Source organism: Zootoca vivipara, chromosome 9 (genome assembly GCF_965207765.1).
Source record: "Zootoca vivipara chromosome 9, rZooViv2.hap1.1, whole genome shotgun sequence".
NCBI lineage: Eukaryota > Metazoa > Chordata > Lepidosauria > Squamata > Lacertidae > Zootoca > Zootoca vivipara.
The window spans coordinates 10,423,446-10,438,228 of NC_142592.1; the positions used below are offsets into that span (position 1 = coordinate 10,423,446).

General features: G+C 39.3%; 1 protein-coding gene across 3 annotated transcripts in view; it reads left to right on the top strand.

Annotated features, from left to right (window-relative positions):
* The window catches only part of TAFA5 (TAFA chemokine like family member 5), a 238,489-nt gene extending 224,000 nt beyond the window's left edge, over positions 1 to 14,489 (top strand). The window contains exons 4-5 of one of the 3 annotated variants that reach the window (XM_088652575.1): positions 405 to 540; positions 12,117 to 14,489. In XM_088652575.1, the coding sequence (XP_088508701.1) occupies positions 405 to 419 (15 nt within the window). In that variant the 3' untranslated portion in view covers positions 420 to 540; positions 12,117 to 14,489. The remainder of the gene's footprint in view (positions 1 to 404; positions 541 to 12,116) is intronic. The other 2 variants (XM_088652574.1, XM_088652576.1) reach the window with 2 other exon arrangements.
* The last annotated feature ends 294 nt before the right edge of the window (positions 14,490 to 14,783 follow it).

The window sequence follows — 14,783 nt, forward strand, 5'->3', positions numbered from 1 at the left end:
CCTGGAAGTGAGTGTTGCGGTTTGCGAACGTTCTTTGGATCCCGAATGTCCGACGCAGGTTTCACGGCTTCCGATTGGCTGCAGGAGCTTCCTGCAGCCAATCGGAAGCCGCACCTTGGTTTCTGAATGTTTTGGAAGTTGAACAGACTTCCGAAACAGATTCCGTTCGACTTCTGAGGTACGACTGCAAGAAAATGCTAATGAATTTACATGAGACCATCTTTTTTTTAATAATGCAAACTAATGTAGAAATACGGTTAACTTAAAATTGGGGGGGGGGAGAGAAACGAAGTAAAACTGAAATGGACACATTTACCCATCCCTCCTGCGTAGCCAGGTGTCCTACTTTATAGACGACAGTCCTCCTTTTGAAGGGATATCATAGGTTAGTCTTCTGTTTAAAGGTGTTCACTGTCTGAAGAGGTGTCTGGTCCAAGTCTGAATTAAAGATAAAGAATCCTAAGGCCTTGAAGCTACCCATCAAGAGTTAGCACCCGGACAGCAGACACAGGTCACCCGGTCACAGTCTTCGCTACTATGGTGAGATGTCCTGTATTTCTATTTAAGTTTTAGTAGTTATTTCCAAATGAGTGTCTATACATAACAATCAACACATGGGATTTTTATGCAATTATGTGCCCTCTTTTGGCCTCCTCTGTGTTGCTCCATTCCCCCTCTTTTGGTAATGCATAACTCTGCACCATGCTTGTGCAGGCTGCAAGATATATTGCTTTCCTGTAGGGCTTATCCACACATGCCTTTTGCTCCACTGTTTCCAGACACAGGTCCACACTTTAAAGTTCCATCCCCGAGTGCCCCCCCCCCACTTTCACCTCTGGAGTTTTCCTTGCAAAACCCAGTTCTTAAAGCTGAATCGGAGCAAACAGCTCTTCAGGTTTTCAGTGATTCTAGAAAGTACAGGGGAAAGGTAAGTGTTCATCAGCACTTACTCTGGGCAACGTATTGCTGAGCTAGCAGGCTATTCCTGAGTTGCCAGACAATGAGAGCTACCTGTTTGCCCCAGGTATTTGCTAGCCCTTGAACATTATCTCCTGACACTTTGTACATGTGTTAAGAAGGAGATTCCAAAGTGACTAAGCAGTATTGAATCAGGTATATATATATCTCTGTTTACACCTGGATCCAGTATGCATGAAAATTACCTTCGCATTATACATTTTTCATGAATGTGATGCATCCCAGGTTTTGAAGAAAATTGTGTTGATTTCCTTGCAAAAGTCAAATAAAAAGACTTAAGGAATTCCCGTGAAGAAACTCCCACATCCTCTGTACATGAAGGGAAACGTCAGTGAAAGAACCTTATTACAAGTGTAGTCCTGTTTTTGCATGTTCCTTTGAAGTTACTGTAAGATAAACAAATGAAAACAACCTCCTCAGATATTGAGTTTTCTTTGTTTTGCTTTAATCTTGGGAACCTAGAACAACTTTGCATCATGACTCATTTTTCTAAGGAGAATTGGACTTAGTGGCTAGAAGAGGGAGAGAAATGATTTAGCTTGCGTATCTGTATGAATACTTTTCTTTTCTTTTTATTACAGACATAGTAGCTATTGTGAACTTGTTTCTAAAGGTCGATATGTTCTATAAGGACAGATGACATTGTAACAGTTTGTGATAACATTGCTTTCTGAATGCGCTGCTGAATCTGAATAGCTGAAGGTTTCACTGCAGTCTGGGTTATTTGCCATAAATGCCACTCCCAGCAATGACCTCTGGCAAAGCATTGAGTTTGTTGGAAGATTCTACCCCCACCTTACCTTTGGAGACAGCCCAAGAAATTCCAGGTGTCAGAATGTTTGGCCCATTGTGCTGCCAGGTTGTAACAAAAGTCCCAAGAGTAGAATGGGCAGAATGTTGCTGTTCAAGAAATTAACAAATTTAGTACCATATATAAAGCACCTTTATAATTTTTTTAAAAAAATGTTATAAAAGAGAGAGACTTGTTATTATCCAGTTACTATTTGTGTATAAGTATTGTGAAAGAATACTGGATTGAATGGAGCGAAGAAGGTATGCAGTTGGATTATAAAATATGAAAATTGGCATCGCTGCTGCAATATTGTAGCCATAACCCCATCTCTTGCATTCTCTATCCCATGAAAATCTCCCCTCCTTTTCAGGATTCAGCATGGTGTAGCATAACATCTGCACTGATGCTAATCATAGCTAGTGTTATCCAGGATTGCCTTTAATCTAGATTTGCAAGCTAGGAATCAAGTTTATTATCTCGTGAAAGTGTCTCTCAAGATATGATCTCCCCTGTTGATTGTCTTAATTCTGTAAGTCCATGGCAATGAGTAAGATAGTTATGACTATAGCCCTGAAATCATAGCATTTATGCACATAGCCCTGGTCTATTGAAAGAAGAAGGCCAAAACTCTTTACTAGTTAGAGCAGTTAACTTGTAGGAATCAGGTGCTGCTAATATATCATGTTTTGGACTTTAAGACAGTGATCTAATTTGCACTGCATACTTGCCAAACCATTATTTAGTGCAAACCCACAGGCTCTAGGAGAGAATGTTGCAGCTGCTTGGCTGCTCCCTGGCCTTTCCACTGCCACACAGTGCCAAGGCATGGCCTGACTTAGTTTGTTGTCTGAACCCAGAGTCATGGTTTAGCTCTACCAGACAAACCACAAGCCATAAACCATAAGCTGAACCTTGGTTACAGCTTATAGCTAGTCTGGAGAAAGCTAAACCACAGGCTACGGTTCTGACAACACACTAAACCAAGCATCCCCAAACTTTGGCCCTCCAGATGTTTTGGACTACAATTCCCATCTTCCCCGACCACTGGTCTTGTTAGCTAGGGATCATGGGAGTTGTAGGCCAAAACATCTGGAGGGCTGCAGTTTGGGGATGCCTGCACTAAACCAAACAATGTCTTAGATCACTACTGCTGAAGAATGAATGAGAAAGGAGCAGAGTAACCATGATCTCCTATCCAGGAGACCACATGTTTACCCTTAGCATGATCTGTGAACTATTGCACTGAGGCATAATTACTGTTAATAGCTTACAATTACTGTGGTTTTAGCCTTTTATTTGATATTAGCAGGAAGTTTTCAGTGCTGAGAATTTCAAGAAACAAAAATAAGGTTTTCTTTTCTTTTAAAAAATTATGATAGTGTAATTTATGAGTTTTAGGGCCACGTGCCTGCTTTATATGCATGCACACACCAACTCAGGGCTCTGACCTGACCCAGTTCCAAAATCATTCCAAAATCAAGGCACACTTTGTCATAGAAAGTAATGCAAAACGGACTAATCCATTGCAGACTTCCAAAAAACAACCCCTGAAACAGCAATTTAACATGAATTTTACTATCTAACGAGACCATCGATCCACAAATTGAAAGGAATAAACAATGTACTGCAGTCACACAATCAGCCAATCAGTAGCTGAACTGGGTTCCACACAGTCACACACAAAAAAGCGCCACAAAAAAGCAAAATAAATATCAAAAACAGACAGACCTCAGTGTAACACTCAAAACAGAAGTGTGGCACTCAAATGAGAAGTGTAACACTCAAAACGGAGCACATTTGACTTGCCCCCCCCCAAAAAAAAATTTGCAACCCGGAACACTTACTTCCGGGTTTGCAGTGTTTGGGTGCTAAGTTGTTTGAGTACCAAGGCGTTTGAGAACCAAGGTACCACTGTATTACTGTGAATATTTTCCTGAAAGGCACTGTTTTTGTCTGTATGTTGGTTGATACGTTATTTCTTGCAAAATGTTTTTGAAAAAAACAGTACAGTCAAATGCAGCCCCCCAAGCAGGTGCCTTCCTCAGTTCTATCATAGCATCAGAAGAGTGTGTCTGTGCTTTTATTGTGGAACACAGACATTGGGTGTGGCTATTTTCTGCTTCTAGGGTGCGGGTGAGTGTCTCTGTGTGCATTTGTTTCTGTAGCCCAAGCTTCAGGCATTCCAAGCATGTGTCTTTTTCTTGAGGGAAATCTTTGTCACTGTCATGTGTACAGAGAGATCTGGGTTTTCACCTTCCCTTGCCATCTGGACTGCAATTATTTCTTCAGACCCTAGCCATTTAATTTGGTAGTGTATTTTATAACTGCTAATACTCGGTGCTTCTATAGTTCCCGAGAGATTCTCTCCTTTCTCATAGCCTCCAAAAAAAGGAGGGGGGGAGAGATTAAATTCCTTGTAGTTTCTCAACAACTTTAAACATTCAATTTATTCTAGTTTTCTTAAGTTTGGCCAAAGCTGGAAAAAGGAAAACCTTGTCTGCACTTAGTAAGAACAGGGTTTTAAAATCTCCGGGTAGCTTTGGTAGCCAGGCCAACATTTGTGTTTGCCAAAATCCCTGCCCCTTCAAAGAACAAGAGTTTTGTCTCTGACATATCACACGGTACTTTGAGTCCTAACGCAAATTTGGGGATACAGGCTTGTCTCTCTCTTAGCCCCGTTATACAACCTTTAGAAGTTCTTGAAATGTCTCCAGTTCAAGTAAGACTGTCTTCATCCTTGTCATATTATTCTGAGACACTCAGAAGGCAGTGAAATGTTTCACTCCCTTTTTAAGCACAAGTTGTGATTTGCCAAGGAAATTAAGCATGGCTAGGTTTATCTCTGTTGCAGTTTATTTATGTCCACGTTATTTTCTATTTATGCTACCTTATTTCACTTTTACGGTGTTAAACTTTGTTTCGGAATGGCCTGATGGCTAGAAATCTCAGTGCGCTCTGATTGACTTCAGAACCTGGTATAATGTCAAGTAAAACCCAATCCTTCTCTTGGCTCCAGAAAATGGGACTCTCGCAAGTTGAAATGTTGTCGGGAGAGTAAACGCTGTATTCGCAAACACGACTGTGGACCCCTGACCAAGAAGCAGAGCTTTGCTTTTAGAAAGCGAAGTTCTGAAGTGGAGGACAAGTTTAATGCTAATGGGTTCTTGTTGAACTGCTGCATGTGATTATCAGTTCAGAAATGGCACAATGATAAATAGCAGATCGTGTATCTCACTGGATTTGACTAATGACATTGCCACTACAGTACCCTGGCTTCTCTCTTCACATCAGGCTTGTTTGCTTTTCCAGTTCATTACATTTCTTCTGCGTAGCAGTTTTATGACCCCCTAAGGTCAACGAAATACCTGTTATTAGAAGGAGCAAGGAAGAGAATGCAAACTATAGTGTTAATTTAAGCTGGAAGTCCATTTTGATTTCAGTATTTCCCCCCCTCCTTTTTTGGTTTTAAATAATGCCGAGAGATTAACTATTTGAGGAAAAATAGACAAGGATTGCTAAGTTGTGCATTCATGGGACTCAGCTACATTAGTCAAAATACAGCGTTATAAATGTGTTATAACGCTGTGACATCAGATGGCGCTGTAGAGCTGAAATTGCAACTGTCAGCTTTCAGTTGTCAGCTTTACAACTATTTTTGCAAATCGTTTTCAGAGCATTCTTTATAGCTGTGTAGATCCAGCCTTGTTACATACACTGTTAGTAGTTGAGCAACTTGAAGCAGATTTAACTTCACTGTGGAGTATGTGCACAACTCCAATCAAAAGATCTTTGCCCAAACAACTATGTTTACTACACAGAATGCAGATTCCAGGCAACTGTGACAAATAAACAGCCTGATTAAAAAATAAAATAAAAATAAAAATGGACCAGAGGTAATTTGGATACATCAAGAGTTCAACGAATTGTTGTTGATGATTGAGTTACACTATCTTTATAAAACCAGTGATTGGTTTCTAAAAGAAAACCAAAGGTAAGAGTCCTACAAGGAGTAAAAGCATGATTGGTCAAATGAAGTAAATTGGAATTGGAGATTTAGAGAATGAGAGAACCCTTCTGGGAGAGGACCTGTAATCCAGTGGTGACAACTGAGGAGAGCAAGAAGCCATGCTGTGAGCCGGTAGTGAAATTTCCGTAGGCAACTTGGTTTTGCATTAGTTGCATTATATAAGAAAGGGTAGAGGCATTTTTTCTTCTGAGCTGTTCCTTGCGAGATACCTCATAAGAAATCAAAGTTCAGTGTGTGTGTGTGTGTGTGTGTGTGTGTGTGTGTGTCTAGTCCTGCCCTTAGTCCCTCTGTGCCGAAATCTAAACAGAGCAGAATTAATTTTTGTTTGTCCAGCACTCCCTTTTGAGATTAACATTCCTGTCAGTAATTGTTTTGCAGTGCTTGATTCAGATGCTACAGTGTTGGCTGCGGCCTCAAATCAAATTGCTATTCGCTTACCTGTGGCATCGAAACCTACATCTGAACCAGATTGTTTTGGTTGTTGATGGGATCAGCTGGAGATGAGGGAAGACTGAATTTTGCATATTGGTTCAAAGATAACTAGTAATACCTTTTCAAGTAAAGCAGGACTGTGGGATGGGAGTTTGAAAAAGCAAAGAAGCCAAACAGGTGGAGAATGAGCTGCAGAGTTTCACATGAGGTTTGAAATAAATCAGCTTTTTCTTTGATGCAGGCCCCCTAGTCCTTAAAGGCTGCGATCCTAAACATACTTACTAGCTAATAAGAGTCACATAACTCAGTGTAACTTACTTGTAAGTAAGCATAATGAGATGGTGTTGCATATGATTCTAATTATTCCCCCTTTAAATGGTCTCTTTTCTTTAATTAATATCCATAAAGAGAATAATAGGCTGATTCTTTTTTAAAAGTCAGTCATTTGGATGATTAGTTCAAAATTTATAGAGCTGCAATTGAGAAACAATTTCTTTTTTTTAAAAAAAGCCCATATTTTTGTAATAAGAAATAATAAACCTTAGTTGCACTACTCTTGTATATAGCAGACCAAATATACTACATATAGCAACATCCCACAAAGCATAAAGGATATTAGAAGAAAATTGCAATTCTGTGTTTTGTTATTGAGCAGAAATGCCAGGTGTACTAAGAATAAAGTTTTTTTTAAAAAAATTAGAACACACAATAAAAATGCTAAAATGGACAAACAACACAAAATTTATTACTATATAGTAAAATTGCAAGATTGCCATCATGCTACAATTTCAATAGTTGCCAATAGGTGGCCATGGCCAATGCAGCGGGGAGGGGTTTTGTGCAAGCTGTGAAGGGTTAGGTGAGGTGTAAAGAAAGGGGATTTTGGTCAGGTGCAAAGGGAGGATGGAGTGGCTGGCCAGGTGTGGAGCAAGGTAGTGGAGCAAGGGGTTGGTAGGTAGGGTTGGCGAGAACAGCAAATGGAGTGACAGCCCCCTAGTACAATACCAAAATAGCGCTTGAACTACCGGTATGTCAAACAAGCATAGCTTAGATGTGGTCTCAAGTTTATTCAATTTTAGTACAGTGGTACCTCAGGTTACGAACTTAATTCGTTCCGGAGGTCTGTTCATAACTCGAAACCGTTCTTAACCTGAGGTGTGCTTTCGCTAATGGGGCCTCCTGCTGCCGCCTCGCCGCCGGCACACGATTTCCATTCTCATCCTGGGGCAAAATTCGTAACCCGAGGTACTACGTCCGGGTTAGCGGAGTTTGTAACCTGAAGTGTTCGTAACCCAAGGTGTTTGAAACCCGAGGTACCACTGTATATAACTGTGGAACCATATTATTTGCATATTCGTGGGTATAAGAAATTTGGTTGTGATTAACCATCATCTTACTTGGTCTTTGAGGGTAACTGACATCAAATGATTATATTAATGTAATAATGAAAATTGGGCCATAAGGCTGGAGCCATATACAGTGCATAGCTGCCAAGTTTTCGCTTTTCTCGCGAGGAAGCCTATTCAGCATAAGGGAAAATCCCTGTAAAAAAGGGATAACTTGGCAGCTATGATACAGTGGTACCTCTACTTACAAATAACTCCAATTACGAATGTTTCTACTTACGAATGGAGCTCCATCCGCCATCTTGGATGCGGTTTAGATAGGATTTTTTCTACTTACGAATTTTTAGATAGGGTTGCTTCGACTTACGATTTTTTTCTCCCTATGTATTCCTATGGGATTCGGCTTACAATTTTTTTCTACTTACGAATGTGCGTTCGGAAAGCATTAAATTCGTAACTAGAGGTACCACTGTACTATTGACGGTTAACTCTTTCATAGTCCTTGCCTGTTGCTATGTTGGTTTTCGTTTGTTGCCTATAAGGCACTATTGTAATTTGCAACAGGAGTTCGATCCTTAATGGAGAAACAGCAGGAATTATTCCAAGCCTAGCTATGAACCAAATGGAAACATATTTTGCCTTAAAAAAATTCCTTCAGTAGCACCTTAAAGACCAACTAAGTTTTTATTTTGGTATGAGCTTTCGTGTGCATGCACACTTCTTCAGATAGAAGTGTGCATGCACACGAAAGCTCATACCAAAATAAAAACTTAGTTGGTCTTTAAGGTGCTACTGAAGGAATTTTTTTATTTTACTTCGATCCAGACCAACACGGCTACCTACCTGTAACCATATTTTGCCTTGTTGACATTGGGTGCTTGATAGGGTCTGATCCATCTCCCCCCTGCTACTCCCCATCAGCCTAGTCCATGGAATAGTGGTTGGATAAGCAGGTTGGAGAAAAGGGGCTTAGAGGCTGATGGGTGAACCAGAGAAGGTTGAATTCTTCTCACTCATTATCTAAACTTGTATTATTCTTTTATGACCTTTGCCCCCCCCCCCAAATGGTTGCTTCTATGGAATATATTCAACAGTTCAAACAGTGAATATAACTGAGAATATTAGCATGAACTCCCTATATACAAATATTCTGTACAGGCACCATACAATAGAGAATACCCTGTAAAAGAGACATCTTAGAACCACCTACACATGTTCTAGCAACCCTGTGGAAATTGCTTCAATTAAATACTTTGATTTTAATAAAAATGTTCCTAGTAGGTTTCAGAAATAGCTCTGAGATCCCCCGGTGGCTTCAAAATCACCAATTGGTATGCAGCTGGTTTTGAAAACAAATCCGTTCTTTTGAAAAACCTATTTTTTTATTGCAGAAGTACATTACTGTTTGTCTAATAGAAAGTGGGACATTGTCAAAATTGCATTCTGCATTTCTTTGGGTTATTATAACCTGAAACAAAACGCAGTACAACACAAGTTTAATTTGAAGGGTTTTAATCAAGAGAGAGAGAAGTGTTATTTAACAAGTGTTTAAGAAAATCTACAGATAAACAAGGATCTCGCTTTGCTATTGTCTGCCCTCAGTATATGAGAAATGCTTTATCATATGGGCAGATTTGTGTACATCAGAACTTGCATTAATATTTCTGCTTTTTAGCTCTGTTTTAAAAGGCGGGGAGGGGGCATGGTAACTTGTTTAGCAGGGGTTAGTTATTGCATGACTTGCTATAATAGCAAGTTTTAAAATGGGGGGGGGGGAGGACAACAACTATCCAATGAACATGTGTACCTTATCTTTTGAAATGCCAGAATACCTTTAAACGAATGCTATCACATGTTGTAAAATATTTATTTTTTGAGATTCTTTTTAACCATTAAAGAGAACTGAAAACCTGCAGGTTTGGCCTACAAAGCCACCCCCAAATTGGTTCCAATACATACCTGATATAATACAAGGGCCAAGGATGTGAAATTGGCTGTAGCGCTTGTGTGTGTGTGTGTGTGTGTGTGTGTGTGTGTGTGTGTGCGCGCGCCGTAGTGCCGTTCAGACCCTAACTACCAAACCCAAACCCATTGCTTGGAAATACGTTTACTGAATTGCATTGGGTATTTCTTCCATTCAGGATCATGGTGTAAATACTGCAGTTCAGCAAATAACTGACTTGCTGCTTTAAAATACACGGTTAGTTTTAGGGAAAGCTGCTGTTGATGTTTTCGTGGAATATCTAGCTTTACTGCAGATAGTGGTGTAGTCATCATTCCTCTCTTTACATGGGTCCCTCAGAGGTTTTATTGTCTAATGTTTAGGGTGTAAAGCTCAGCACCTGGGGAATTTGATATTTCCTGAGGGATGCTGTTTGCTTTTGAAGGTATCTGGTGCTAACTGACTGCTGACAGAAGGGAATCCATCAGAGGAACATGTAAGGACGTAATTATTGGCGCGCGCGCACACACACACACACACACACACCATCCCTCCTACAGCGTCCTGCAGCTCCATCTCAAAGCAGTTCCTCAATTCTCCAAACCAGATTTAGAGATGTGGAGGGTCACCAAAATAAAGAGAAGATCGTCAAATGCTGTAATTGCTCAAGAAGACAGCTCTTACCCTGGACAGAAAGAGGAAGGAGAGGGTCACAATAAATGGATCGTTTCAGCAGTTGTTAAACATGAAGCCAGCAGCGTCATGTGAGACGAATATAGTGGTGGCAGTTTATTTATTTCAATGGGTTTGTGCCAAGTATGACTAATGTTAGAGGTCACCCCATAATCTTAACAAAATACATACATTCTTCAATCTATTTGCCTCTCCACAGTTCAAACAGTGCTCAAGGCGGCTGACAGCGTAAAAAGAATACATAACTACAACATAACAAAAGTGGACACAGACAGTAAATTAAACATGAAAAAGCACAAAAACAATTTCCACATGATTCACAACAAAATCTAAAATAAAGATACACAAAACCAACAGCAACACCCCCATCCCTCCTAAACAATACCCCCAGTCTGCATAGAAAGATATTATCCATCTGGCATGGGCACCATAAAATATTTAGACAATTCTTCATGGATAAGTTATTTGTTTTCTAAAAAGGGGAAATGGGTGAACCTTCTGGTAACTAGGCAAAAACTCTTGACGTTGATGAATCTTTTAGAGTATTGGTTTGCTGTAGAAGCAGAGACAAGACACAAATACAGATTTTTATGCACCTGTTAGTGCAGATATTAATTTTTTCCATATGAGCAATGATCTTGCAATCCCGGCTGCTTTAGGTTTCTAAATCTAGCAACCCTTTGATTGTAAGCTACAGGATTTGTGTAGTGTTGCTGTAGTATTATACTGATTCAAAAGATCAAGCGAGAGAAGCCAAAATAGAAAGGTTGGTTAGGGAGCAGCTACAAATGATGTTTTCTTGCTAAATGTATATACTGTACAGGGAAATATCACAATAACCAACCCAGTTTTTTGCCTTCAACCTGTCTGAGGTCATGTGGGTTGGAGTCTGACCACTAGTCCAAAAGGGAAAGGCTGTTTGCAAGAGTTCTGGGGTGTGTTTTCCTGGGAAAGGTGAGAGGATAAAAGCAGAACTCTCAAATCAACCTTGTGCCCCATGTGAGACTTTATACACAGACCTTTTGTTAAACTGCTGGAGGCATTTACCTCTCAAATTGGTAGGTTCAAAACATATGAGTAATCCTGTTGTTCTCTGTTTTGCTTGATGGTGTTTGCTGCTTTCTATTTTCTTGTCCGTCAATAGTAAACATTCTAAATATTGAGGAAACGTGATAATACCAAAGGAATTATTGCTTTACTGTTTAGAATTCGGGTTTGCATGACACAGCTGTAATCTACTGTTATGCTGAAGTAGATTCTATAAACTGAGGGGAATGCTGTTTTAAAAAAGAAAACCTTGCTTCATTAATGTTAATCATTAATCATTTCCTTTACTTTTTTGGTTCTACCTTGTGTATACACATTTTTTAATGTTTCTTGCTATCGTTTTTTTTGTCTGCTTCTCTACAATCTTTTATCCGTTTTTAATAAAATAGGTTATATTTTGCCTTCATTTTACAGTAATTTCTGTTGTTATTTTTTATTTATTAATTTCCTCCTTTAAAAAATCAATATCTAATTATATTGATCATAAATACCTGTTTAGTGATGGTATCACTAGAGGGCAGTATTGATTAAATTAGTCTACTGAATAATCAGAACATCACCTTGCATCTTAAGCAGAAAACACCTGTTATAAATCATATTTATTCACTGCGCTGTACTATACTGTGTCCAAATGAGGCTGCATTTCAGAGTGTTGTGTATAAAATATCTTATAAGCTTCCATTCTTTTTTGAAAATGTTTATTGAACTTTCTTTACCCAGTTAAAGCCAAGACAAATAGTTTATATTTTTGGAGCTGATGGCAGTGGGGGATCAGTAAATAGCCGACACTAGTCTAAAACGTCTGTTGATCAAGTTTGCAGTTAAGATATGAACTCATTTGTTCTTATTGACTTGCAGGTCTCCTGACGAATGCAGCAACGGAGAAGCCTTGTAGGAGTTTTTAAGCTCTGTGTGGGCTACATTCCCTAGTCAAGTATCACGGCTGTGGATCATCCATTATATGTCATCAACTCAACTGTCTGTTTCTCTGTATTTCATCTCAAAGACTGCATAATTCTACGTTATGAGCTAAAGTCTGTTCTACCATACTAAAGAGCACTGGACTAAGGAAGAGAGAGAGAGAGAAATGCTTGGGCATTAGCAATACGAAAACAAAACAAAACACCGGTTCACAGTTAACGTCTCATCTGCGTTTTGCGCCACTGCTGAACTTGATCTGTGGCCGTGTTTCGACGGGAAGAGTCAGCTACGTTGGAGAGTATTCATCCCAATCAGCCTTAGAGAAGACTGTTTTGTCTACGGGGGGACACTAAGGTGCAGAAGGCAATTTCTTCTTGTGCCCTAGACTGCCTAATTGCTTTTATTTTCTTATGTTTCAGTATATACAATAGACCAAAGAGCAAAAATCTATTTTAAAGTGGACACGATGTTACTGTCAACAAGGTTATTTGGGTTCAGTACTATGGGGACCACCTTGCACGAATTCCACTCGCCCAGTGCTGCAATATTGCCGTCCAGCAAAAGTCCTTATGGAACACTGCAGAAAAGGAGGCTGGAACTGCTCTTGGGGAAAGGCACACGGGAAAACGCAAGGGAACAAGGAGGGGAAACGGCCGTTCTTCAACAAGGAAACAGAACTTTGATCGGAAACAACACAAACTGTCTACGCACCACCTTTACTCCTCTGTGCTTAGATTGACTTCTCGTACTAAAAAACCATTTTGAGTTTAACCAGTTCAACATGCCTCTTCTATGGTTCCATTTTTTGATCGTTAAAAGTTGGATAATACAGTATTTGCAAAGAGCATGTTTGGTCATTTGTGGCCTATGTCTCATCCGATACACCATTTAGCACCGGAAAGCAAAATCCAAGGGGTGGGGTGGGGGGGAAGTAACACTTGTTTGAAAGAGATCATTAAATGTATTTTGAAAAGCCTAAAGTTATATATTTAACAGTTTTTATATGTTGTATATTTGTAGAAAATCCTATTTAACAATTAACGTGGTAACTCTGACAGTCATGACAAAAAAAAGAAAAGAAAAATTATGGATCAGAGTTGAGTTGTTGTTTTATTACTTCAGTTGTCTCTGAAGTGACTGGTGTAGTTTGCTTTCTTCCATTGGGACATTCTGGATGTAAAGCATGACCAGAGAGGACTCTGTAGAAAAAGCAAAGAATAATGTTGTTTATATTACATAAATGCATTCAACCATTGCACTGTTAGAAGGCTTTCTCTCTCTTCCCCCCCCTTTCATTTTCTCCCTTTTTTCTTTGAGGGGGGTGGTCTTTTGTATACCAGTAAAAAAACAGTGTAAAGTATTTTAATCATTTACTTCCCATACTGAGTTAAGTTCTTTTCTCTCTCTCTCTCTTCTCTCCCCCTCCTTTCCAATTTGGTATAAGGGTCAGCTTGCTCCTTGATCAAGATATAGGTGGTTTCTTTGTTTAATCTCATACTTTAGAAAGCCCCCTTGTCCAATATTATATGGGGCAGTGAAGAGTGCTATTTAAGAAACAAGAGAAGGAAAGAAGGTAGACCAGTAACCTCCAAACATGGTACCTTTTTGTCTACTACAAGTATTGCTCACAGTGATGATGACGAGGTCAACAAATGAGCTTTCCTCCTCTCCCCCCCCCAAATATTTGCCAATATTAAACTTCCCCCCCAATGTCCACTGTAGTATACTACCTAAATACTCCAATTAACTTTTAGTATTATGCTAGTTCTATGCTACTAAAGAAAAAAAAAATATATAGGGATTGTTCAAGCAACCATAGATGAGAGGTATGAAAAAGAAGTTCGTTTATTTAAGACCTCTTCCAATTTTCGGGATTATTTTAATGCACAGGTTGAAGAAACCATGAATTGTAGGTGATAGTGTCTATGAATAAAACATGTACATGGACGGTCTTATTTCATCCTAAGGGTTTTGATCAGTGTCCAAGTAGCAATTAAAGCCCAGCCACTTGAAAAGCATTATGAACTGACTGCACTATAAATGACCAATGTCTGATTCAAAGTGTCATGCAATAAATGATCACAGATACTTCACCTGTATTACAAGAACTGGAGAGCCAGATTCCCCCACTCCGCTGATTTTTTCTTCTGTTATGGTTTTATTTTTTATTTTGTAAGGGAGTGTAGCAGCCTTATTTAGTAAATACTGAACAAAAAATTAAAATGTTTCAACATTTTTGTTGCTTTACAGTATTCAGTTTTGTGTTGGTTCAGCTAAATTATGAAAAAAATAAAGAAAACCCTTTTATAAGTGAGACTTTGGTTCACTGCTTATGGCATGAGACAACTTTCTCAGGAGGAGGGAGAGGGTGGGTATGTGAGGTGAACGAAACATTGTTTTATATGGAAAATGGTAGTTGGGTCAGGACCATTTTTGGACTGTGCTGAAGTTGAGACTGCAACCATCATCTCCTTCAAATGGCTCTCAACACAGAAGGATTTGGAAAACATAGGCAGATAACTAGTTTTCTGCTTTCTAAAGTTAACTACCAACTGACTGGGTTCTAATCAAACTGACAATTATGTGCATGAAAGTTAACTTTGA